General features: G+C 55.2%; 1 protein-coding gene across 1 annotated transcript; it reads right to left on the reverse strand.

Annotated features, from left to right (window-relative positions):
• Positions 1 to 26106, reverse strand: LOC144730781 (procollagen-lysine,2-oxoglutarate 5-dioxygenase 1-like). Its single transcript, XM_078611525.1, has 19 exons — positions 25107 to 26106; positions 23708 to 23808; positions 22519 to 22640; positions 21041 to 21222; positions 20341 to 20459; positions 19640 to 19703; positions 18263 to 18360; positions 17724 to 17828; positions 12535 to 12666; positions 11893 to 12014; positions 9039 to 9143; positions 7330 to 7455; positions 6009 to 6156; positions 5198 to 5311; positions 3498 to 3566; positions 2980 to 3084; positions 2567 to 2710; positions 1513 to 1638; positions 1 to 1310 (listed from the first exon to the last, which is right to left on the reverse strand). Exons 1-19 carry the CDS (start codon positions 25210 to 25212, stop codon positions 1155 to 1157), a joined length of 2244 nt encoding a protein of 747 aa, XP_078467651.1. The 5' UTR covers positions 25213 to 26106; the 3' UTR covers positions 1 to 1154.
• Between the last annotated feature and the right edge of the window lie 848 nt (positions 26107 to 26954).

The raw sequence follows: 26954 nt of genomic DNA on the forward strand, positions 1-26954 counted from the left end.
AAAGTCTTATCCTTTTATTCGTAACGTCCAAGCAGCGGGGGCAGCACGCGTCTGCCATAACGCGGTGGTCGTGCCCAGCGACGAAGGAGATTGAGCCGGGAGTGGTGGCAGGGCGCGTCGCGAGAGAACCGACGACACACGCGAGATGTGACGGCGTTGACTCCAGGGTGGAGACGGAGACGAAAGCGGGAAGGCATCGTAGAATTCGGAGGAGGCGGCGGCTGGACACGAGCAGCTGGGGAAAGCGAGGGGGGGGGGTTACTGGCTGGCAGCCAGGATCCACATGTCAAGTGTTAAGAAGGCTGAGCGGGAGGAGGCACGGAGATTTCAGTTGCCAGCCGTTTCTGGCTCTTATCCTCGGGGTTTGAGCTTCGGGGCCGAGTCTTCGTGGTTTGTTCCACTGCGTCACTTTGGCATTCCCTCCCGTCATCTGTTTTCCCAAGTTCTCACAATTTTGCTCAATTCAAGAAACGTGTACAACTATTGTTAGATCCATTACAGTGCCACATTAACAGTGCTGTATGCTGCCGCCAGCCTGCTATCTTGGGGCCTGTGCACCGACACCTTAATTATATATTTAAAAAACACGCCCTGGTTTGACTGAAGGTCCCAATTTCAAAGTCTGTCCCAAAGTTTTGTAAAAATCTGAATTTTGTCCCTGGATTAAAACAGTATGGCTTCATGGTCAACTCGTGACGGTGAGGGAAAGGCGGGGCTACCTGAGTAGTGGGTGGGGCCTCTGAGCTGTGGGCTGCACCATTGGCAAAGCCACCTGCTGGGGATGGTGGTGGCTGAGTGGGTGTGACGATGTAAAAGTGGGCAGGGCTGGTTGAGGGTGGGGCTGCCAGCTCATTGTTACGCCTCTTATTATTTTCCACTGGCACACTCGAGCCGAGCCAGCACAGGACCCTCACGTACTACGGAGTGGTTTTCTCCACTGGCTGTTTGCCGAGCCCAGTGGGAACCAAACCGTGCCGCGCTGCTGGCCTCACAAGAAGACGTCTGAATCTGGCTCGGTGGGGTGGAGGGAGGGGCAAGCAGGGCCAAGGGGTGGGACTGACGACTCGTGGCGTCGGGCGGGACACGGACCCGGCCGTGAGGTGGGGAATGGCTCCCGGCGCGTCCCGGTTGAGCCTCCCAGGATCGCGGGATCTCTAGGGGTCGACGAAGCTGACGGCGATATAGCGCGTGCCGTTCGTGGTGGGCAGCCCCTCGTGCAGGTGCGTGAGCCGGCCCGGGTGCATGAGCGCCCAGCCCTTGCGGGGGTCTGTGATGGAGCACTCCTGCCGGGCAAACCGGCACCCGCCACCCTGCGGCACCACGGGGGACATGAGATGGAGACATTGGGAGAGATGGGGGAGGCATGAAAGGGGAAACCCAGAGGGACTATGAGACACGAGACGTGGGGAGGACTCGTGGCGATTTGGAGGAAAGCAGTGGGGGGAGGAAAGAAGAGACCAGGGTGTGGTGTTGGCAGTCGCCGTGTGGTGCAGGTGTGTGGAGGCGCGGTACCTCGTAGTCGACCCCGGCGGTGTTGAGGGCGACGTTGATGGTGTAGGTGGACGCGTCATGGTGTGGCCGTAGGAACGGCTGACGATCGGGGCGATAGCGAACCACGAAGCTCAGCACGCTCAGCGACTGCATTCAAAAGAGCGACACCACGGCTTGTGATCATCAGCAGGGTTGCAGCCCTGCTACCGCAATGGCCACTGCTACGTTACCAATCATCACGTCTGTCTTTTTCTGACCGAACTTAAGTTTAGAGTGGCCCTGATATGTTCCGTAACGACTGTTGTATGAATACTGACTTATTCGCTCTTCTTAGAGAGCATCGGTGTGGAGGTGCCCTAATACACTGAGCAACGACTGTATCATTACTGGCTTCACAATTGTTATAGCTCATCAGTGCAGCATGCCCCTCCTAGCCACACACAGCTGGACTATTCCTGGCTTCACCATTGCTTTAGCTCATCAGTGCAGCATGCCCCTCCTAGCCACACACACAGCTGGACTATATTACTGGCTTCACCATTGCTATAGCTCATCAGTGCAGCATGCCCCTCCTAGCCACACACACAGATGGACTATTCCTGGCTTCACCATTGTTAAAGCTCATCAGTGCAGCATGCCCCTCCTAGCCACACACACAGCTGGGCTATTACTGGCTTCCCCATTGCTATAGCTCATCAGTGCATCATGCCGATCCTAGCCACATACACAGCTGGTCTATTCCTGGCTTCACCATTGCTATAGCTCATCAGTGCAGCATGCCCCTCCTAGCCACACACACAGCTGGGCTATTCCTGGCTTCACCATTGCTATAGCTCATCAGTGCAGCATGCCCCTCCCACACACACAGCTGGACTATTCCTGGCTTCACCATTGCTATAGCTCATCAGTGCAGCATGCCCCTCCTAGCCACACACACAGCTGGGCTATTCCTGGCTTCACCATTGCTATAGCTCATCAGTGCAGCATGCCCCTCCGTCCTCCCCCGCGCGGCAACTGTAATGGAAACGCGGCTTTCGGGCGCCTTGGAGCTCATCGTCGTGGTCGCGGGTCTCGCCTCGGTCACGTAGCCCTTGTACATCTTCTCGACCACGGGCTTGATGAAGCGGCGCAGGAAGGCGAGCCACTGGTCGTGGAAGCCGATCTGCCCCATGTGGATGTCGTCGGTGGGCACGCTCTCGTAGCCGCCCACGCGTTTGTCCTGCAACAACAACGTCATCGTGATGGTGGTGGTGCGGTGGTTGTGAGGACGGTGGTGGTAGGGCAGTGGTGATGGTGGCGGTGGGATAGTGGCGTGGTGATGGGTGTGGTGGTCATGGCGTGGTGGTGGTTGTGGTGATGTGGTGGCGGTTATTTTGTGGTTGTGCTGTGGTGGTGGTGGTGGTGGCGGTGGGATGGTGGCGTGGTTGTGATGGCGTGGTTGTGGTGATGTGGTGGTGGTTGTGCGGTGGTGTTGGTGGTGCGAGTGACCTCGTGTTTCCCCCCGGACCACTCTCCGTGATTCTCCATCTCCTCGATGATTTGGTCGCACGCGGCGTCCGAGAAGAGCGGGAACCAGAACACCTCGTCACACGGCTGCGTACTCGCACAAAGACAAAGATCCCCCGTGTAGCCTCAACAGACTTGGGGCAAGTGCTGTTAGCGAGCAGCTATAAAGGCCGGCACGGCACACGAGGGAGTGGGTTTCCAGAACCACGGCCGACCACCTTTGTCTCCCCAGTGGCGATGTTTACACACCGCACCAGGTACTCATTTGAGGCTGGGTCGACCTAGGGGAGGCACAGGATCGGTTCAGATAATCGTCACTGGTGTTGCCCGTGAGCGGGAATCGAACTCGGTCGCCGGGTTTATTGCGCAGCGTAGCGCTAACCGCTTCACTGCCGCTCCCCACACACAAACACAGAGACACACACAGACATACACACCGACATACACGCACCGACACACACGCACCTCGCCACGTGTTCCCACCTGCCCCACCTCATTACCTTCTCGACAATGCTCTGCTCGTCAAATATCTTGTCGTAGTCCGCGTGGATATACTTCTCCTGCCAGTCCTGCACAGGGATGGCACCTCATCATCACCATCGTCACCATCGTCACCCTCACCGCTATGATCACCTTCATCTCGATCATCATCCTCGCCATCATTGTAGTCGTCGTTATTGCTTGAATAAACAAATTAACATCACCACCACAGTCAGCGTCATCACTCTCATGATTATCATCGTCATCCTCATCATCATCACGGCCTCATGTCAACAGCAGTGACGTGCGGTGAGGTCAATGGCTGGGGAGGCACTGGCTCGTGTCAGAGCCAGATTCACACACTGAGGGGGGCGTGTTAGACACGTCCCCCTCAGTGAGGCAGATGTGATAGCTGCCTCCCCTGGTTCTTTTTCATTGCGGTTTCATGACGAGACCAACGAGCCTAAATATCTTTATACACGCACATGAAATAAGTTACCCGGAATATGGAAGGCGAGGACATGAAATTAAGGGGTCTGCAAACATTACATTGGTGACATACTGAGATAGTAACGGGCACGTGCTTATTGCCCGCGCTCCATCCAGTTACTGAGGGGTTGCGCAATCAGAGGGGAGGCTGAGCTCGTCGCTGCCTCACCTCTCGTCTCTTCCTACATTTGCAGCGGAGCTCCGCAAATTTGGCGATTTTGACTATAAAAATGATTGGAATCGTACAGAAATGACATTTATAACACAGATCAGTGGAAAAATCTTCATATTTATTTTATTATTATTATTTTTCGTAACAGCTATTTTCATTGGAGCATGGCAGATGAGGCTCTGCCTCCCCTGCCTCCTCTGACCGCACGTCCCTGGTCCACAGACACCAGCGGTTGAGGCGAGCGCCGTTAGCGAGCGCCTACGAAGGCCGGCACGGTGCACGAGTGGGAGGGGGGTAGCGGTGTGGCCGGCAGGGGTTGCGCCTGGTGAGCGCTCGCTGGGGCGGGCTGCTGGGGGGCTGCTGGGGGGCTGCTGGGGGGCTGCTGGGGGCTGTGGGTGCGAGCAGGCACCAGCAGTGACACACGACACCCTTGTAGCCTGCACAGTGCCGTGAGCGAGCGCCTACGATTATTATTATAACTCATCAATATTATTACACTATGGAACACGATTTTTGTCCCTGGGTATTTTCTAATTTGCATATACCTTAAAAGTATAGAAAATGGCTATTATTGTTCCCCACAAACTTTGCTTTAGTGACCAGGACTTTACGTGAACGAAAGACACAAATGCACACCGCGTTTTCTCATTGAAAATCGGTACAACTCAAAATGTCACTGTCCTGGTCACAAAAGCAAAGTTTGTGGGGTCTAATAGCCGTTCTCTGTACTTTTGAGGTATAAACAATTAGTAAATAGCACTTACTACCCAGGGACAATTTTTTTTGTTACACAGTGATATCATTGTGACAACCGCGCCCGTTTACCCACGAAGGCAGCACCGAGTCCCAGGACTCTTCTGCAGGGGGGGGGGCCCTGCCGAGTTTTCATCTCCCCCCCCCCCCCAGGTCAACTCAACCTTAAATCAGTGCTTGGTGCGGTGTGAAAAGAAACGGGAGTACTGGGGAGACAAAGGCGGCCGGGTACGGTCGCTGCCCGCTCCACCGGGGGGACCACTGCGTGAGACCGCGATGTGGCCGCCGCGGTCTCCCGCGTCTCACCTGCGAGTTCTCCTCCATCTGCCACAGGTCGTTGTGCAGGTGAGTGGTGGTCTGGTTGCCTAGCGACAGCAGGTGTCCAAACTCATGCCTGTTCGTCAGGTGCATGAACACCCCCTGCAGACAACATCGCCATGGTTACGGAGCAACGACTCGATGATTGTCCTCACAAGTGGCGATGGGCTGCAACCCGATTACGCAAGGAGTCGGCGAGTGTCTGAGGGTGCAGTAGCGTGGTGGTTGTGTGGTGGTTGTGTGGTGGTTGTGTGGTGGTTGCGCGGTGGTTTCGTGGTGGTTGCGTGGTGGTTGCGTGATGGTTGCGTGGTGGTTGCGTGGTGGTTGCGTGGTGGTTGCGTGGTGGTTATGTGGTGGTGGTGGTTATGTGGTGGTGGTTGTGTGGTGGTGGTGGTTGTGTGGTGGTGGTGGTGGTTGCGTGCTGGTTGCGTGCTGGTTGTGTGGTGATTGCGTGGTGGTTGTGCGGTGGTTGTGCAGTGGTTGCGTGGTGGTTGTGTGGTTGTGCAGTGGTTGCGTGGTGGTTGTGTGGTGGTGGTGGTGGTGGTTGTGTGGTGGTTGTGGTGGTTGTGTGGTGGTTGTGTGGTGGTGGTGGTGGTGGTTGTGTGGTGGTTGCGTGCTGGTTATGTGCTGGTTGTGTGGTGGTTGCGTGGTGGTTGCGTGCTGGTTGCGTGCTGGTTGCGTGCTGGTTATGTGGTGGTTGTGTGGTGGTTGCATGCTGGTTGCGTGCTGGTTGCGTGCTGGTTATGTGGTGGTTGTGTGGTGGTTGCGTGGTGGTTGCGTGGTGCTGCGTGGTGGTTACGCGGTTGCGCAGGTTGTGGGAGAAGGCGAGCTCGTGGTCCTGGCTGGGCCCCGGTCCCTGCGAGTAAAGGGGGGCGCCCAGGGCCCCCCGCAGCGCGGAGCCGTGCAGCAGGTACACGGTGCTCACGTGCGGAACGCTCCACACGCCCCTGCAAAGACAAAGATCCTCCGTGTAACCTTCGCAGACTGTTGGGGCAAGTGCTGCGAGCCATGCACCTATGAAGGCCGGCACGGCACACGAGGGGGTGGGTGGCCAGCACCACGCCCGGCCGCCTTTGTCTCCCCAGCGCTGATGTTTACGCACTGCACCAGGTACACATTTTAAGGCTGAATCAACCCAGAGGAGTCCCAGGACTTGTTAAAAGTGGTCACCCACCCGCTCGGAGCTGTGCCGGGCCGCCCTTCAATTCCCGCTCACAGACCACGAGCCGCGGCGAATATTCCAACCGGTCCAGGGCCTCCGTTATTTGTACGTACGTGGAGAACTTCTTTCGCACCTTACGCAGCCAACCGCGCTAATCGGAGGTGCAGGGGAAGGACAAGAAACTAAACGCAAAAAGCAGAAGTTTGTGCGCTGAGCGACGAACCTGGCGACCCGGGTTAGATTCACGCTAATTGGCCAACACCAGTGATGATTATCTGAACCGATCCTGGGCCTCCCCTAGGTCGACTCAGCCTTTATTGAGTGTGTAAACATCGCCACTGGGGAGACAAAGGCGGCCGGGCTCACAGCACTTGCCCCAACAGCCTGTTGAGGCTACGCGGGGGTAGGGGGGGGGGGGAATCTTTGTCTGTGTGCGCATGCACGCACGCGTGTGAGTGAGTCTGTGCGTGTGTGAGCGTGTGCGTGTGAGTGAGCGCGTGTGAGCGAGTGTGTGTGAATGTGAGCGTGTGAGCCTATGAGTGTGTGTGCGCGTGTGAGCGAGTATGTGAGTGTGCGCGTGTGCGCGTGTGAGCGAGTATGTGAGTGTGCGCGTGTGAGCGTGTGAGCGAGTACGTGAGTGTGTGAGTGTGAGCGCGTGCGAGTTGTGCGTGTAAGTGTGTACATGTGTGGGTGTGCGTGTGTGCGTGTGAGCGTGTGAGCGTGTGTGTGCGCGTGTGAGCGAGTGAATGTGTGTGAATGTGAGCGTGTGAGCCTATGAGTGTGTGAGTGTGTGTGCGCGTGTGAGCGAGTACGTGAGTGTGAGCGCGTGCGAGTGTGCGTGTAAGTATGTACATGTGTGAGTGTGTGTGAGTGTGTACATGTGTGAGTGTGTGTGAGTGTGTGTCAGTGTATACATGTGTGAGTGTCTACATGTGTGAGTGTGAGCGTGTGAGCGCACACTCTGCGTCCGGCCACGATGTCCACGTAGTCCTCGGAGCGAGCGTAGAAGCCGTCCTCGCCGCGAGCCCCCCAGAAGTTGGACCACAGCTTCCCCGGGCGGGACACGAGGGGGGCCAGCACCTTCCTGCGCCCACGAAGACAAAGCCCCCCCCCCACTCCTTTAACGGCCCAGCGGCGACGTTTAACACCACTCCCCCACCAGGTGCGCATTTGAGGCCGAATCGAACCAGGGAAGACCTCGGACCTGTTCAGGTGAACTCTGCTTCGTAGCGCAGTGCGCTCGCTCGCCGATGCACCACCGCTCCCCACGGCACGACAAAGCCTTAGGCGCCGTCTATAAATGACGTCACGCGATTTTGGACGATTTTTGACCCCCACCCCCTCGTCACACGGCATCACAAAAAGTCAGACCCCCCTCAAATATGACGTCACAAATCTCTGCCCCCCCCCCCCCCCCAAATAAAACATGCTTCAAATCGCTTTAAACTATTGTCATTGTAGTGCGTATTTAATGTGCCGCTGCACTCTGATGTTGTAGGAGAAAACATTTATTAAAACGTTTCTTAAACCCTCCCACCTTCGTCACACATCGTCACAAATGTCTGACCCTCCCCCCCCCCCCCAGGTGCGCGACGTCATTTATGGACGGCCCCTAACGACACATTTATATATTTACGCGATCTAACCCAACAAAAAATCTGTATCGTGGATGACATTGGTCGTGAAAGCGTGCCACGTGTTAGACTGCCACTCCTTTGTGAGTCGCTCCCAGGGACAATCGTCCCCCAGTGGATTCTGATGCTTTCTCAGCCAGCCCAATCGCCATGCACCTGCGGATGTTCTCTCATCCACATTCTGCTCCCTCCATCTCTCGCGCACACGGAGACGTTCCACCCGCCTGTAACAGCGTTCCAGCCCGCGTGAGTCTTGAACTTGCGTTTTGTCTGTGCACGTACGAGGAGCGATGCGGCTAAAGCACGGCGAGTTGGCACAGTAGGGGGCACAGGCGGTGCATCAGCCAGTCATCTCAGTCAGTCGACCAGTGGCACCTGCTGGTTCTGCCCCGTGACCTCCTGCCAGCGGGCGTTCGACACTTCACGTGGCCTGAAAAGTACACCTAGCCTGGCACAGGCACCGTGGTGACGTTACGGCCACTTAGTAACGAATGGCGGTTGTTGTTGTTGTGCGTGGGTGGGGAGCGGTGGTGTAGCGGTTAGCGCGCTGCCTGACGGACCAAGCAACCCGAGTTCGATTCCTGCCCATGGCCACCAACGTCAGTGACGATTATCTGAACCGGTCCCTAGGTCGACTCGGCCTCAAATGAGTGCCTGGTGCGATGAGGAAAAGGCAGCCGGGCGTGGTGCTGGTCACCCACCCCCTCGTGCGCCGTCCCGGCCATCGCAAGATGCTCTCTTCACAGCATTCGTCATCAGCAGCACAATCAGCACCGTCACGGCCACCAGCATCAACAGCAGCAGCAGCAGCATCAGCAGCATCAACAGCAGCAGCATCAGCAGCATCAACAGCATCAGCAGCTGCAGCATCATCAGCTGCAGCACCAGCAGCTGCAGCATCATCAGCTGCAGCATCATCAGCTGCAGCATCATCAGTGCCAGTGGGGCAGCAGTCGTGTCGTCATCATCATCATCGGCACCAGACGTCTGTAGAGACTACACGGGGGACCTTTGTCTTTGTGGCGGCCCACACCTGTTCTGCTGGATGAGGAGGCGCAGGGAGTGGCGGTTCGTGAGGGCGACGCCGGCATCCAGACTCAGGTAGAAGTCGCAGCCGGAGTCGTCCCGACACACCGCCCTGCACGTAGAGACAAAGGTCCCCCGTGTCGCCTTCAACTCGACTGTTGGGGCAAGTGCCGTTAGCGAGCTACTGAGGGGAGGCCCATACCGGTTCACATAATCATCACTGAGTGAGAATCGAACTCGGGTTGCCGGGTCCGTAGTGTAGTACGCTAACCGCTACACTACCGCTTCCCACGACTCACACACTCACTCACACTCACGCACACTCACTCACTCACACTCACTCACGCACACTCACGCACACTCACGCACACTCACTCACGCACACTCACTCACACTCACTCACTCACACACACTCACGCACACTCACGCACGTACACTCACTCACGCACACTCACTCACACTCACTCACGCACACTCACTCACTCACTCACACACACTCACGCACACTCACGCACACTCACGCACACTCACGCACACACTCAATCACACTCACGCACACTCACGCACACTCACGCACACACTCAATCACACTCACTCACTAACACACACTCACTCACGCTCACTCACGCTCACGCACACTCACACTCACGCACACTCACGCACACTCACGCACATTCAATCACACTCACGCACACTCACGCACACTCACTCACACACACTCACGCACACTCAATCACACTCACTAACACACACTCACTCACGCTCACTCACGCACACTCACACTCACTCACGCACACTCACTCACGCACACTCACTCACTCACGCACACTCACTCACACTCACTGACGTACACTCACTCACACTCACTCACGCACTCACTCATTCACACTCACACTCACTCACGCACACTCATTCACACTCACGCACACTCACTCACACTCACTCACGCACACTCATTCACACTCACACTCACTCACGCACACTCACGCACACTCACTCACGCACACTCACTCACGCACACTCACTCACTCACGCACACTCACTCACACTCACTTACGTACACTCACTCACACTCACTCACGCACACTCATTCACACTCACACTCACTCACGCACACTCAATCACACTCACGCACACTCAATCACACTCACGCACACTCACGCACACTCAATCACACTCACGCACACTCACTCACGCACACTCAATCACACGCACGCACACTCACTCACGCACACTCAATCACACTCACGCACACTCACTCACGCACACCCACTCACGCACACTCACACTCACTCACGCACACTCAATCACACTCACGCACACTCACGCACACTCAATCACACGCACGCACACTCAATCACGCACACTCAATCACACTCACGCACACTCACTCACGCACACCCACTCACGCACACTCACGCACACTCACGCACACTCAATCACACTCACGCACACTCAATCACACTCACACTCACTCACGCACACTCAATCACACTCACGCACACTCAATCACACTCACGCACACTCAATCACACTCACGCACACTCACTCATGCACACTCAATCACACTCACGCACACTCAATCACACTCACGCACACTCACGCACACCCACTCACGCACACTCACGCACACTCACGCACACTCAATCACACTCACGCACACTCAATCACACTCACACTCACACTCAATCACACTCAATCACACTCATGCACACTCACGCACACTCACTCACGCACACTCAATCACACTCACGCACACTCACGCACACTCACTCACGCACGCACACTCACTGACGTACACTCACTCACTCACACTCACTCACTCACGCACACTCAATCACACTCAATCACTCACACAAACTCACTGACGCGCTCACATACACTCACTCACGCACACTCACGCACACTCAATCACTCACACACACTCACGCACACTCACACTCACTCACACTCACTCACGCACACTCAATCACTCACACACACTCACGCACACTCACACTCACTCACACTCAATCACACTCAATCACTCACACAAACTCACTGACGCGCTCACATACACTCACTCACGCACACTCACGCACACTCAATCACTCACACACACTCACGCACACTCACACTCACTCACGCACACTCAATCACACTCAATCACTCACACACACTCACTGACGCACACTCACACACACTCACTCACGCACACTCACGCACACTCAATCACACTCATGCACACTCACGCACACTCACTCACACTCACTCACGCACACTCACGCACACTCAATCACACTCACGCACACTCAATCACACTCATGCACACTCACGCACACTCACTCACGCACACTCAATCACACTCACGCACACTCACTCACGCACACTCAATCACACTCACGCACACTCACGCACACTCACACTCACTCACTCACGCACACTCACTCACGCACACTCAATCACGCAAACTCTGCAGAACAGAGGGAAGAGACCTACAAACTCTGCACAGAGAGGGCGCCTAGCACCAGAATCGAACCCAGGATCTTCTTCACCACTGCACTGCCACCCTGCCGGCGTAATACAAATGCAAGTAATGTTGTTGTTATTGTTGTTGATGTTCTGATGTTGCTGATGTTGTTAATGTTATTGACGTTGTCGCTGATGTTGTTGCTATTGTTGATGTTGTTGTTGATGTTGTTGTTGATGTTATTGATGATGCTGTTGTTGATGATGCTGCTGTTGATGTTGATGTTGTTGTTGATGTTATTGATGATGCTGTTGTTGATGATGCTGCTGTTGATGTTGTTGTTGATGTTATTGATGATGCTGTTGTTGATGATGCTGCTGTTGTTGTTGATGTTGTTGTTGCTGCTACTCACGCGGCGCTCTCCCTGGCCTCCGAGGGGCTAAGGGAAGAGGTCTGGTCCAGGACACGGGCCGACTCAAACTGAGCCCCGTGGTCTGTGAGAAAACGACTCACCTGGGCCTGCTGATGCTTCACCTGCAGGGAACAGCACCGTCATCGTCATCATCATTAGCATCATCAGGAGCGTAATCAGCATCATCACGGCCACCAGCATCAGCAGCATCATCGTCGTCACCAGCAGCAGCATTAACAGCAGCAGCATCATCATCGTCGTCATCATCATCAGGAGCATAATCAGCAGCATCACGGCCACCAGCATCAGCAGCATCAGTAACAGCAGCATCATCATCATCAGCGTCATCATCATTAGCAGCATTAGCAGCAGCATCATCGGTGGCAGTGGGGGCAGCAGTAGCGTCATCATCATCAGCAGCATCACGGCCACCAGCATCAGTAGCATCAGTAACAACAGCAGCATCATCATCATCAGCAGCAGCATCATCGGTGGCAGTGGGGGCAGCAGTAGCGTCATCATCATCACGAGCACCATCATCATCACCAGCACCATCATCATCACCAGCACCATCATCATCACCAGCACCATCATCATCACCAGCACCATCACGGCCACCGGCGCCGCCACGGCGGTCCTCACCGTGCAGTGCACGAGCAGCGCGACGCGTGACGCCGGGTAGGCCATCGTGAGTATCCGCTGCAGCGCGTCGGGCAAGAAGGGAGCCGGCGTCTCCACGAAGAGCGCCACGAGCACGCGGGGCAGCAGACGATCCTGGCACCACCACCACCGCCATTGCCACACAGCACCCCAATAATAGACTTACTTTGCCCATAGACTTAACATTGCCCACAGACTTAACATTGCCCATGGACTTACATTGCCCATAGACTTACATTTCCCATAGACTTAACATTGCCCATAGACTTAACATTGCCCATAGAATTACATTGCCCACAGACTTAACATTGCCCATGGACTTACATTGCCCACAGACTTAACATTGCCCACAGACTTAACTTTGCCCATGGACTTACATTTCCCATAGACTTAACATTGCCCATAGAATTACATTGCCCACAGACTTAACATTGCCCATGGACTTACATTGCCCACAGACTTAACATTGCCCACAGACTTAACTTTGCCCACAGACTTAACTTTGCCCATGGACTTACATTGCCCATAGACTTACATTTCCCATAGACTTAACATTGCCCATGGACTTACATTGCCCATAGAATTACATTGCCCACAGACTTAACATTGCCCATGGACTTACTTTGCCCATAGACTTAACATTCCCCACAGACTTAACATTGCCCACAGACTTAACTTTGCCTATGGACTTACATTGCCCATATACTTACATTTCCCATAGACTTAACATTGCCCATAGAATTACATTGCCCACAGACTTAACATTGCCCATGGACTTACTTTGCCCATAGACTTAACATTGCCCACAGACTTAACATTGCCCACAGACTTAACTTTGCCCATAGACTTACATTGCCCATAGACTTACATTGCCCATAGACTTACATTGCCCATAGACTTAACATTGCCCATAGACTTACATTGCCCACAGAATTACATTGACCACAGAATTACATTGCCCATAGACTTAACATTGCCCATAAACTTAACATTGCCCATAAACTTAACGTTGCCCATAGACTTAACATTGCCCATAGACTTAACATTGCCCATAGACTTAACATTGCCCATAGACTTAACATTGCCCATAGACTTAACATTGCCCATAGACTTAACATTGCCCATAGACTTAACATTGCCCATAGACTTAACATTGCCCATAAACTTAACATTGCCCATAGACTTAACATTGCCCATAGACTTAACATTGCCCATAGACTTAACATTGCCCATAGACTTAACATTGCCCATAGACTTAACATTGCCCATAGACTTAACATTGCCCATAGACTTAACATTGCCCATAGACTTAACATTGCCCATAGACTTAACATTGCCCATAGACTTAACATTGCCCATAGACTTAACATTGCCCATAGACTTAACATTGCCCATAGACTTAACATTGCCCATAGACTAAACATTGCCCATAGACTAAACATTGTCCATAGACTAAACATTGCCAATAGACTTAACATTGCCCATAGACTTAACATTGCCCATAGACTTAACATTGCCCATAGACTTAACATTGCCCATAGACTTAACATTGCCCATAGACTTAACATTGCCCATAGACTTAACATTGCCCATAGAATTAACATTGCCCATAGACTTAACATTGCCCATAGACTTAACATTGCCCATAGACTTAACATTGCCCATAGACTTAACATTGCCCACAGACTAAACATTGCCCATAGACTAAACATTGTCCATAGACTAAACATTGCCAATAGACTTAACATTGCCCATAGACTTAACATTGCCCATACCTATCATAATCACCCAGGAATGTCCGTACTTAACCCTCGTGACGTTACTCCACATCGAACAGGCCCCCTCAATAATCATGAACAGGTGACGTCCTCCAAATGGACACCCCCCCCCCCCCCCCATTAATAATAATTAGCGAGTGACGTCACTCCAGATGGGGCGAAGCGCCTCCTCCCCTCCGCGGCGTCAACTCACAACCCTCACTACAAAGGCAGAACCCTCACGTCACGTGATCTCCGTCACGCTGTTGAGACATCGAAGTAAAAAGGACATCGTGATGAACAAGGGATTATAACCTTTACATGAAATAAGTCTGTGTCACCGCGGCCTTACAAATTGCACACGAATTGATGCAATGAATATGACGTCACGGTCTGCTCTTCGCTTTCAAGTTTCAGATTTACTGCAATACACCCGTCCTTGGATGGGCAAAAGGTGTATCTCTGCGATGGCCATGAAACCCAGTCAGTGTCTCTCTGTGATGGCCACGGAACCCAGTCAGTGTCTCTCTGTAATGGCCATAAAACCCAGTCAGTGTCTCTCTGTGATGGCCATGAAACCCAGTCAGTGTCTCTCTGTGATGGCCATGGAACCAAGTCAGTGTCTCTCTGTGATGGCCATGAAACCCAGTCAGTGTCTCTCTGTGATGGCCATGAAACCCAGTCAGTGTCTCTCTGTGATGGCCATGAAACCCAGTCAGTGTCTCTCTGTAATGGCCATAAAACCCAGTCAGTGTCTCTCTGTGATGGCCATGGAACCCAGTCAGTGTCTCTCTGTGATGGCCATGAAACCCAGTCAGTGTCTCTCTGTGATGGCCATGGAACCCACTGTTCTCTCTCTCTCTCTCTGATGCTTCCCATGTGTCCCAGCGATCAGATTCTTGCGGTCGTTGCTGCCGCGCGTCTCTGGTTTCAAACCCTAAAAATTCTACCGCGCCAGTTGTTTTTACTGCACCTGGTCGCCACGTGTGTGCCACGTGTGTGTCTCGTGCGTTTGTCTGCGATTGTCTCCCCACACAGTGGTGTAGGGAGCGGTGGCCTAGAGGTTAGTGCGCAACGCTACGAACTCAGCGGCCCGAGTTCGATTCCCGCTCTAGGCCAACACCAGTGATGATTATCTAAACCGGTCCTGGGGCACAAATGAGCACCTGGTGCGATGTCCAAACATCATCACTGGGGAGGCAAAGGCGGCCGGGCGTGGTGCTGGCCACCCACGTCCTCGTACGCTCTGCCGGCCTTCATAGGTGCTCGCTAACAGCACTTGTGCCAACAGTCTGTTAAGATTATATGGGGAATCTTTGTCTTTGTGTGCACATATTCACAGAGATATTCACAGAGATATGTGGGGAGCGGTCGTGGACGCAAACCCTAATTCGATTCTCGCTCACGGTAACACCAGTGATGATTATCTGAACCGGTCCTGGGCCTTTCCTAGGTCGACTCAGCCTTAAATGAGCACCTGGTACAGTATGTGTAAACATGGCCACTAGGGAGACAAAGGCAGCCGTGCGTGGTGCTGGCCACCCACCCCCACCGTGTCCCATACCAGCCTTTCATAGGTGCTCGGTAAAAGCGCTTGCCCCCAACAGTTTGTTAAAGGCTATACGAGAGATTTTTGTCTTTGTACACCTAATTAGCAAAACGTCAGCCGTACTGATTTATTTACATGCCTAATGAGAATGAATTACTTGAGAACCCCTCTCACGTCTAAGGCTTATCACATACAATAATTCACTGGCATTGGCCACACAGATTGTTTGTTATGCACTTTTAAATTTAGATTGAAAAAAAATATTTCTTAAGAACTGATTTATACATGTGCAATAGTGTTCCAGGAGACTTGGACGCCGGGGTTGGAGGCACACGTATTTATTCCGTGTCGGTACAGCACAACACTGACATACAACACTGGAGGGGGTATCGGCCCCCTCACCCGTCTAACTGGGGATACACTCTCTAGCTACGCCTAGCCTACCTCTGGGTCCTCCACTAACGGGCTAGGGGAGGCTAGCTAGCCCGACACTGGTAAGTCGGGCTCACGGTACCCGGAGTCCCAGACCAGCTCTTACAAGAGCACCGGCTCTGGCTCTCGGGACCACGCCGCTGGCTCGATCCTGTTCGGCCCAGGGGAGTCCAGGGCTCTATCTACGACGATCTTCAACCTTCACTGGTTAGCTTCAACATCTCTCCCTGAGCCCTCCGGCTCATCCCCTTTTATACCAAAACCCCCGCTGAGGGGTGGGGCCCCGGGGGATCCCAGCTCCGAGTCAGCCCCCCAGGCTGCCCGATGCGGACGTCGCTGGGAGCACCTTCCCGTGCACCGACATAGCCACGCCCACTGTGTTTCTTTCCCATCTGATCCCATTGTATAACAGCCCCTCCGTAACACCCCTACACATGCATACATAGACTCACACAGAGACAGATAGACACACACTGAAACCCATAGACTCACACACAGACCCATAGAATCACACAGAGATCCATATACTCACACACAGACTCATAGACTCACACACAGACCCATAGACTCACACACAGACCCATAGACTCACACATAGACCCATAGACTCACACAGAGACCCATAGACTCACACAAAGACCCACAGTCTGTTGTCCTTCCCCCGCACCTCTGATTAGGGTGGTTGGCTCCGTTACGGTGCAAAATAAGTTCAACGTACGTGCGTACATATTTGAACCCGGGAAATTGATGTCACCCTAGATGGTACCTTCACGTGACATATCAGGTCTGGGCTAATCGACTCAAGATTCTCTCTGGCTCTGCCGGACTGGGGATCATTGCGAGTAAGCTGTGTCCTCGTAGTACCGTGCGTGGCTATGTATGTACGTGCGCTGAATTTCTTTTGCAGCGTACGTAGCCGACCCTGCGCTGATACGCCACGTGCAGCACCAGTCTAGTCCTGGCACTGCACAGTGGCGACCGCAGCATTGCATTGTGGGTTACAGAATTGCTTTGCGATATTCCAGTGGGTGTCAGCGGTATTAGTTTTTTTATCTTTCCTTTATATATATTTTTTTTACATCTTCAAATATTCAAGGAAGTTAATTAACATGACGATCCGCTTATGAATTGCCTGTAGTTTTATTTGGATGAATTTTTTGCTGAAATTTGTGCCATTTTTCCCACTGGCACATCCAAGCCGGCGAGCGAGTCCCAACACGGCACCCCGGTGTGCGCTCTGTCCACCGGGGCTGTTTGCAGCACCGCGCCAAGCCACCAAAACCGTGCTGCACTTTTAAATCAAAATTTAAAAAACTCAGCGTCACCCACGGCCCCCGGAGCGGCTCGGAAGACAAAGGGTCACACATTCACTTCAATCCGGGCTGGGTCTCCCCCCAGGTCGGCTCGGCACATAATGCTCCGCGCGTCTGTACCTCCACTCCGGCGGCGAGGTGTCGCTCGTCCTCCAGGCAGGCGCGGCAGCCGCTCTCGTAGGACCACGCGTCTGGGATGTAGTTGCCCAGGTACGTCAGCTGAGCCTGGCCACGCTCACAGGTGGCGGCGGCGGTAATGAGGACGACGCCACGCTGAGTTCGTGACAGAGCTGCCCTCCTCTCACGACACGGAGCGCCTCACGCGTCACGCGCGGCTCGCATCGTACCTCGTACAACCGCCGCATCGATTAGCATGCTTGGCTACGTACGGTGCGAAAGAAGTTCTTCGTACGTACATCTCAACAAGTAAGACAGGTTTTTTGGGGGGGTTAGATCGCGTAAATATAAAAAATATCGCGTAAATATGTTTATATTTACACAATCTAACCCAAAATCACCTGTATTATGGATGATATTGGTCGCGAACGCCTCCTACTGTGTGTTAAACCACCTCAACACACTTCCATAGGGCCCCCCCTCCCCCACCACCACACACATTTTGACAGGGATCATCCCCACCACCACCACCTTTGTCTCACCTTCGTTTGACCGCTGCCGAAGATGACGACGGGCAGGCTGTTGTACTCGATGTTGCGAGCTCGCACGCGGCCCGTCTCGAACTTGAGCACGACCTCGGCTGGAGCACAGACAGACAATGATCCCCCGCGTAGCCTCGCTTCGAACCCGACAAAGCCATCCGAGCGTGGTCCTGGCCACGAAACTGCGCCGTGCCGGCCTTCGTAGGTGCCCGCTAACGGCACTTGCCCCAACAGTCGAGTTGAAGGCGACACGGGGGACCTTTGTCTCTACGTGCAGGGCGATGTGTCGGGACGACTCCGGCTGCGACTTCTACCTGAGTCTGGATGCCGGCGTCGCCCTCACGAACCGCCACTCCCTGCGCCTCCTCATCCAGCAGAACAGGTGTGGGCCGCCACAAAGACAAAGGTCCCCCGTGTAGTCTCTACAGACGTCTGGTGCCGATGATGATGATGACACGACTGCTGCCCCACTGGTACCGATGATGCTGCTGCAGCTGCTGCTGCAGCTGCTGCTGCTGCTGATGCTGGTGGCCGTGATGGTGCTGTTTGTGTTACTGCTGTGGCGATGTTCACACACCGCACTACGTACTAATTTGAGCCCCAGGACCGGTTTAGATACTAGAGAAATCCGATGAGCTATGAAGCTCAGGTGCAGATAATCATCACCCGTGTCGGGAAACGAACTCGGGACGCCGGGTTCAGAGCGCAGTGTGCTAACCGCTACACTACCACTCCCCGCAAAGACAAAGATCCCCATATAGCCTTAACAGACTGTCGGGGCAAGTGCTGTTAGCGAGTAGCACCTATGAAGGCCGGCACAGCACACGAGGTGGTGGGTGACCAACACCACGCCCGACCGCCTTTGTCTCCCTAGTGGCAATGTTTACACTCCGGACCAGGCACTCATTTGAGGCTGAGTCGACCTAGGGGAGACCCAGGACCGGTTCAGGTAAACATCACTGATGTTGGCTGTGAGCGGGAATCGAATCCGCGTGGCCGGGTTCGTAATGGAGCGCGCTAACCCCTACACTACCACTCCCCACGCACGCACGCACACATACACACGTACAGACACACACACGTCCACCGAGTCGCGTGTAGACGCCGCGGTGACGCCGCGTCCCCACGACGACGTACCGACGGCCACGTGATTAACCACACCCCCTGGCCCTGCTTGGCCTCGAGCCAGATTCCGACGTCTCTCCTCGCCAGGCCGACGGTGTTTCGTGGTCGTGGAGCGGCGCAGCACGGCGTGGCAAACAGCTCTAGAGGAAAGCCCCCCCACACCGCAAGGAACCATCCGTGCTGGCGCGGCTCGGGTGTGCCAGTGGATAAATGGGCACACCCGTGCCTGGAGTGTCTTTGCATGCCTCTCACCGAGCGAGCCGTGGAGGTTCTGGAAAATTCGGCAGCGGTGATCCAGAGTGATGTTCAGCTGCTCCTGTAACAACACGGAGGACACGGCCATGGGCGGGGGGGGGGGGGCTGCTCGACTGGCACGGGCCGGGCAGTGGTGGCGACGCTGCTCGCGGCTGCCCTGTAATCCAGCGTCGCGAGAGTGGTTGGTGGATCGCCGCGCAAATGTTGAAAAACTCCCTTCCCGTGGGGGTCCAGGGAGAGCCCTATACCCTGCCCTGCCAGGAGAAGGCAGCACGGCAAGTGGGCCAATCGCCGCCTTGTTTATTCCATCTGTACGGGGATCGAGTGTTGCCCTTTCGCTCGCATGGATTTTCGGTTTCCTCCCATTTATTGGCTGAAAACATCTTAAAATAAAAACCCCAATGCAGGACCCTCCCGAAAGAATTGTCCTATGACTCGGTGTGGCTTTTTTGGATAAATAATTATGAACTCCCACCACGTGGGATACGCGGCCAGCCGAGGTGGAACGTCCCCGCCGTGCACCTGCCCCGACCGCACGGCAGCCATCCAGCGGGCAAAACTTTTTTTTTCCCAACATCAAAAAATAAAGGTGCCAAGCCCTGTTGCTATGACTGCTGCTGCTGTGAGCGCTCTTGTCGATGACCGTGACCGTGTGCTCAAAAGGTCAGGGGTGAGAGTGTGGAGTGCGCGGGGCGCACCCTGAGCTCCGGGTCGAGGTAGACGCGCGTGTAGAAGTTCTTCTCGTCGGTGGCGGTGGCGCCGGCGCCGTCCCACAGAGCGAGCAGCTCCCGCACGGCCGCGCCCGTGCCCACCAGCCCTGCCCATGGCGCACACACAGGAAGTTTCAGCGGCACCACCATCAAACATCGCCACGGATTCGTTCACACGAGCTGCTGACCCTCGGCAACACGACGCAACAGCGGCTGCCGCTGTTCGCCACTCGGAGGCGGTGACTTCACCTCACCGCTTGTGCCAGGCTCGGTGAAGTGTGGAAGGCTCGCTGCTCGCAGGAGGTCACGGGACAGACCCAGTTGGCTGACTGCGATGGGTGGCAGATGCACCACCTGTGCTCCCCATTGTGCCAACTTGCTACGTTTTATCCGCCCGGTACTCCGCTCGTTGTTGTGAGCGTCGCTCCTCCGCTCTCCGCTGTTGTTGGTGGGCGACTCCCTCCAACTGCCCAGCAGCAGAAGCAGCGTCCTTCACGAGCCTCCTCCACAGAGGCCGACCTTGACACCGCTGGTACCGGCAAGTTCACTCAGCTCCACATCCTCCCGTACCGCATCAGCTCCATCGTTTGGGCACGCCGTGGCCGGGCTCCACGAAGCAGAGCGGCTTCGGCTCGGTGGGGCCCTAGCGGGTGTGGGAGGTGTTAGCGAGCGCCTCTTGAACACGCACCGCCGTGGCTGAGGAAGCGCTTTCCGTGCCGAACGGCCGGGTAGTGGTCCCGCAGGCCCTGGCCCGGCTGTCCCTGGCCCGGCCAAGCGAAGGCCTCGGCGGCGAAGACGAGGCGGTGGCGAGCCTGGCGGAACTTCGCCAGCAGCTCCGCCGGCCCGCTCGCCAGCAGCACGTCATGGGCGCTGTCAGCAGTACACACAGCACACACACAGCAAACACACAACACACACAGCACATCATGGGCGCTGTCAGCAGTACGCACAGCACACACACAGCACACACAGCACAAACACAGCACACACACAGCACACACACAACACACACACAGCACATCATGGGCGCTGTCAGCAGTACGCACAGCACACACACAGCACACACACAGCACAAACACAGCACATCATGGGCGCTGTCATCAGTACGCACAGCACACACACAGCACACACACAGCACAAACACAGCACACACACAGCACGCACACAGCACGCACACAGCACACACACAGCACACACACAGCACATCATGGGCGCTGTCAGCAGTACGCACAGCACGCACACAGCACACACAGCACGCACACAGCACACACACAGCACACACACAGCACACACACAGCACATCATGGGCGCTGTCAGCAGTACGCACAGCACGCACACAGCACACACAGCACGCACACAGCACACACACAGCACACACACAGCACAAACACAGCACATCATGGGCGCTGTCAGCAGTACGCACACAGCACACACACAGCACACACACAGAACAAACACAGCACACACACAGCACGCACACAGCACACACACAGCACACACACAACACACACACAGCACACACACAGCACATCATGGGCGCTGTCAGCAGTACGCACAGCACACACACATCACACACACAGCACACACACAACACACACACAGCACATCATGGGCGCTGTCAGCAGTACGCACATCACACACACAGCACACACACAGCACACACACAGCACACACACAGCACACACAGCACAAACACAGCACACACACAGCACATCATGGGCGCTATCAGCAGTACACACAGCACAAACACAGCACAAACACAGCACACACACAGTACACACACAACACGTCATGGTCTCTGTCAGCAGTACACACAGCACACACACAGCACACACACAGTATGTCATGGTATCTGTCAGTGGTACACACAGCACTCACACAGCACATCATGGTCTCTGTCAGTAGTACACACAGCACACACACAGCAGCACACACAGCACACACACAGTATGGCATGGTCGCTGTCAGCAGTACACACACAGCACGCACACAGTATGTCATGGTCTCTGTCAGCAGTACACACACAGTACAGATATAGTACAGACAACAGCAGACAGGTCACACGCATCCACACCTCCTCACACCTCCTCACCCCTGCTCACACCTCCTCACCCCTCCTTACCCCTGCTCACACACCTCCTCACACCTGCTCACACCTGCTCGCACCTGCTCATGACGACGACGACCGCGTCCTCCCCCAGGTGCCGCAGGTCGCCCTGCAGCTCCGCCTGGAGGAGCGGCAGCGTGAGGCCTCCACCCAGAGGCGCCTCCGACTCCGCACCCAGCACCTGCGGGGGCGGTGCGGGGGGTAGCGACAGCGCTGAGTGCGCAGGCGGTGCAACTGCGCTCGGTCCCATGGGCTGGAGGGGCGGGGGCGGATTATACAGAGCGCGTTGTATAATTACAACGCGGTTTAAAAGGCGTAAATGCAAACCGAGTGGTTTCGATGGCAGGGGCGGTGCAATCTTCCAGGGAGTGAGTGACCGCTACAGAGGGCACGTGGGGGGGTGGGGTCACGGAAGGGCTATAGGGGAGGGACGGGAAGGGGTGGAGGGTTCGAGCGAGGGGAGGTGAAGAGGAAGGGGACGGGCTTTAATAGAGGAACGGGAGGAGGTAAATGAGGAGGGGGGGGGTGGTTGATTAATTGCTTGAACCAGGGACCCATGCCAACTGCGAGAGACCAAGATGGTTGTGTAGGTGAGCGTGCAGGTGAGCGTGCAGGTGAGCGTGCAGGTGAGCGTGCAGGGAAATTCACAGGCGAGCGCGCAGGCGAGCGCGCAGGCGAGCGCGCAGGCGAGCGCGCAGGCGAGCGCGCAGGCGAGCGCGCAGGCGAGCGCGCAGGCGAGCGCGCAGGCGAGCGCGCAGGCGAGCGCGCAGGCGAGCGCGCAGGCGAGCGCGCAGGCGAGCGCGCAGGCGAGCGCGCAGGCGAGCGCGCAGGCGAGCGCGCAGGCGAGCGCGCAGGCGAGCGCGCAGGCGAGCGCGCAGGCGAGCGCGCAGGCGAGCGCGCAGGCGAGCGCGCAGGCGAGCGCGCAGGCGAGCGCGCAGATATGCAAACCCATTAAGTCACACGTGCACCTTCACACAGGTGTGTGTGTGTGTGTGCGCGCGCGCGCGCGGGAGCGGTGTCGACCCGGGTCCGATTCTCGCTCGCGGCCATCTGAACACAAAACCCGTGCCTCTCTTAGGTCGACTCAGCCTCAAAAGCGAGTACCTGGTGTCAGCGCGTGCAACACATCACACCGCTGGGGAGACGGCGGCGGGCCCGGGCGCGGTGTTGACCACCCACAGCACTTGCCCCAACGGCCTGCCGAAGGCTACCGGGGGGATCTTTGTGTGCCCAGGTGCGCGGCCGCACCTTGACGGTGTAGTTGAAGTGCCGCGCGCTGCGCAGGAACCGCTGGAACGCGTCGGTGTCAAGCGGAGCCGCGGTGAGCAGGTAAACCTCCCCCGCCTCACCTGTATTCGGAGGGGGGGGGTCAGAGACACTCGCAAATCATCGTCAATCGTCGCCATCACCGTCATCATTCGGAGGGTGGTGGCGGTGGAGGCTCCGCACGTGGCGGCTGCCTGTGACCCAGGACTGTGGAGGCAGCAGCGAGGGTTGGTGGATCACCGCGCGAATGCTTCCTGTGGCGCGAGCGTCGAGGAGCCGTGCCCTGGCTCACCACGAGAAGGTGGTACGAGGAAGAGTGGACTAATCTCCATCTGTTCGATCTCCCTTTTCATCTGCCTCTCTGGGTATCTGTGTTACCCTGTGGGTTTCCGTGGATATATGGGTTTCTGTGTGAGTCTATGGGTCTCTGTGTAAGTCAATAGGTCTCTGTGTGAGTGTATGGGTCAATGTGTGAGTCTATGAGTCTGTGTAAGTCTATGGGTCTCTGCCTGATTCTATGGGTCTCTATGCAAGTCAATGGGTATCTGTGTGAGTCTGTGGGTCTTAGTCTGAGTATATGGGTCTCTGTGTAAGTCTATGGGTCTCTATGTAAGGAGTGACTTATGCAAGTCTATGGGTCTCTGTGTAAGTCTATGGGTCTCTATGTAAGGAGTGACTTATGCAAGTCTATGGGTCTCTGTGTAAGTCTATGGGTCTCTATGTAAGGAGTGACCTATGCAAGTCTATGGGTCTCTGTGTAAGTCTATGGGTCTCTATGTAAGGAGTGACCTATGCAAGTCTATGGGTCTCTGTGTAAGTCTATGGGTCTCTATGTAAGGAGTGACCTATGCAAGTCTATGGGTCTCTGTGTAAGTCTATGGGTCACTATGTAAGGAGTGACCTATGCAAGCAATTTTAGGGCTTCGCCTTTTCCTGCCATCGGGACGCCCGGACACTTCATAAGCAAATATGTCCACACGTGGCAGAACCGCCCAATCCTTGCACGATCCACTGCTGGATTGAGGGCCTCCCGACGCCTTGTGGCTCGTGGAGGAAATATGACCATGCTTCACCATGACAGCGGCGTGGAAGCATCGAATTACTGTACAACAATTGGCGACCTGCTCGTGCGTGGCACGCATGGGTCGCCCATTCAGAAAAAAAAGCTATCCGGGCTCAACCCGAGCGCAGCTTCTGATATCTCACGACATCGACTTGGGCAAACAACAACAACAACAACAATGGCTCCCAGCTGGACCCACTTGCTCTACTGCCCCCCCACACCCCGCCCGACTCGCTTGAACCCGCGGGTGCACATCTGCATACGGTACTCGCGTGCCCGTCTCTGAGTGAACCACCAACCTCCCACACTGCACGTTACCTGGTCCTGCTGATGCCGATCCAAGCAGCAGCAGCAGCAGGAGAAACCGGCGGCAGCAGTAGATGCAGAAGATGCCTGTGATGGTGTTTAAGCGGATGTCTCCCATGATCCTTGCAGAACCTTCCAGGTGCCACCTGGGTTTTTGTGTTGAAGGTTGGTCCTGTCTTGGGACAGGTCCGATGATGAGCAGGAACTGGGATCTGAGTTCGATATTGGGTCAAGGTTGATGCTTTCTGCGGGAGTTTGAGAAAGGTCCAAGCTCGAGAGAGGGTCGAGAAGTCACCGCGGGGAGCTGTGGGTCTCGTCACGGGTTCGCGTTGAAGATGTTCCAAGCTCGAAGCAAGTCCGGAGAGGAATTGGGCGCCGAGTTCGACGCGGGTCCTGGTTGATGAAAATCTGAAAGCTTGAGTTGGGTTCTGGTTGGAGACGGCTCCGAGGTGGAGCAGCGTCTTGGTTCGACACAGGGTCAGGATTGGGCCTAAAATGCCCTACTAACCTTACTCTGCACTGGTTGCACAGAGATCCGTGGGATGATCTGCTCCGAGTATGAGACTCGTCCTCGGTAAATGCTGGCCCAGGAATTGCGACCACAAACAAATGGGCCCGAGGTTCGACACCACTGGTCAGTCAAGTAAGATTTAGAGAGACTTGTGGATTATTGAGATTAGTCCATGTTAAATATACTGCTCCGTGTTAGAGAGAGAGAGATCGGTCTGTATAGAGACGAGCCAGCCAGTCTTTAAAGAAAGAGACCAGTCCGCAGAGACACTGCTCAGATTTAGAGACAGACCAGTCTGTGTCGAGGGAGAGAGCAGTTTGCAGAGACCCTGGTCCTGTGTTATACACGTCCGAAGAGAGACAGACCAGCCTGTGCCGAGACACTGGAACGAGTTAAATGGAGAGGGAGCGAGAGACCAGTCTGTACAGAGAGAGAGAGAACACCCCTGGTCCGTGTGTAGAGCGGAGTCGAGGTTGCTGCAACTCTAAGACTCTCGTCTGTTGCTGCTGCTGAGCAGGGGGGGGGGTGTTGGGGAATGCTGGGGGTGGGAGGAATGGTGGAAGGAGGGCGCTGGGATCCGCCACGCCTCGTCATTTTTTTTTACCTCGCTTATTTGGGAGGGGTGGGGGCGCAGTGGTTAGCGCACTGCGCCTTGGTGAACCCGACCAAGTTGAGTTCCACTGAAGGCGTGTGACGTTGAGTGCTCATGCTGGGGAGGCGGAGAGAGAGGGGAATGGAGAGAAGAGAGAGAGGTGGGGAACGAGTTGAGAGGGTGGAGAATGAGTTGAGAGGGTGGGGAATGAGTTGAGAGGGTGGGGAACGAGTGGAGAGGGTGGGGAATGAGTTGAGAGGGTGGGGAATGAGTTGAGAGGGTGGGGAACGAGTTGAGAGGGTGGGGAACGAGTTGAGAGGGTGGGGAACGAGTTGAGAGGTTGGAGAATGAATTGAGAGGTTGGGGAATGAGTTGAGAGGGTGGGGAATGAGTTGAGAGGATGGGGAATGAGTTGCGAGGGTGGGGAATGAGTTGATAGGTTGGGGAACGAGTTGAGATGTTGGGGAATGAGTTGAGAGAGTGGGGAATGAGTTGAGAGGGTGGGGAACGAGTTGAGAGCGTGGGGAATTAGTTGAGAAGGTGGGGAATGAGTTTAGAGGGTGGGGAATGAGTGGGGAGGGTGGGGAACGAGTTGAGAGGGTGGGGAATGAGTTGAAAGGGTGGGGAACGAGTTGAGAGGGTGGGGAATGATTTGAGAGGGTGGGGAATGATTTGAGAGGGTGGGGAATTAGTTGAGAGGGTGGGGAATGAGTTGAGAGGGTGGGGAATTAGTTGAGAGGGTGGGGAATTAGTTGAG

The sequence above is a fragment of the Lampetra planeri genome, chromosome 36 (assembly GCF_965212315.1).
Source record: "Lampetra planeri chromosome 36, kcLamPlan1.2.h2, whole genome shotgun sequence".
In the NCBI taxonomy this organism is placed as follows: domain Eukaryota; kingdom Metazoa; phylum Chordata; class Hyperoartia; order Petromyzontiformes; family Petromyzontidae; genus Lampetra; species Lampetra planeri.

Bases quoted from the DNA above. Each gene is read 5' to 3' on its own strand.
- LOC144730781 (XM_078611525.1), bottom strand. From the start codon at position 25,212: ATGGGAGACATCCGCTTAAACACCATCACAGGCATCTTCTGCATCTAC. The intron at 9,144-11,892 runs GTGAGTAGCAGC...CTCTACGTGCAG, and splicing joins GAGGCCAGGGAGAGCGCCGC to GGCGGTGTGTCGGGACGACT. The intron at 7,456-9,038 runs GTGTGGGCCGCC...TCGTGGGCGCAG, and splicing joins CTCCTCATCCAGCAGAACAG to GAAGGTGCTGGCCCCCCTCG.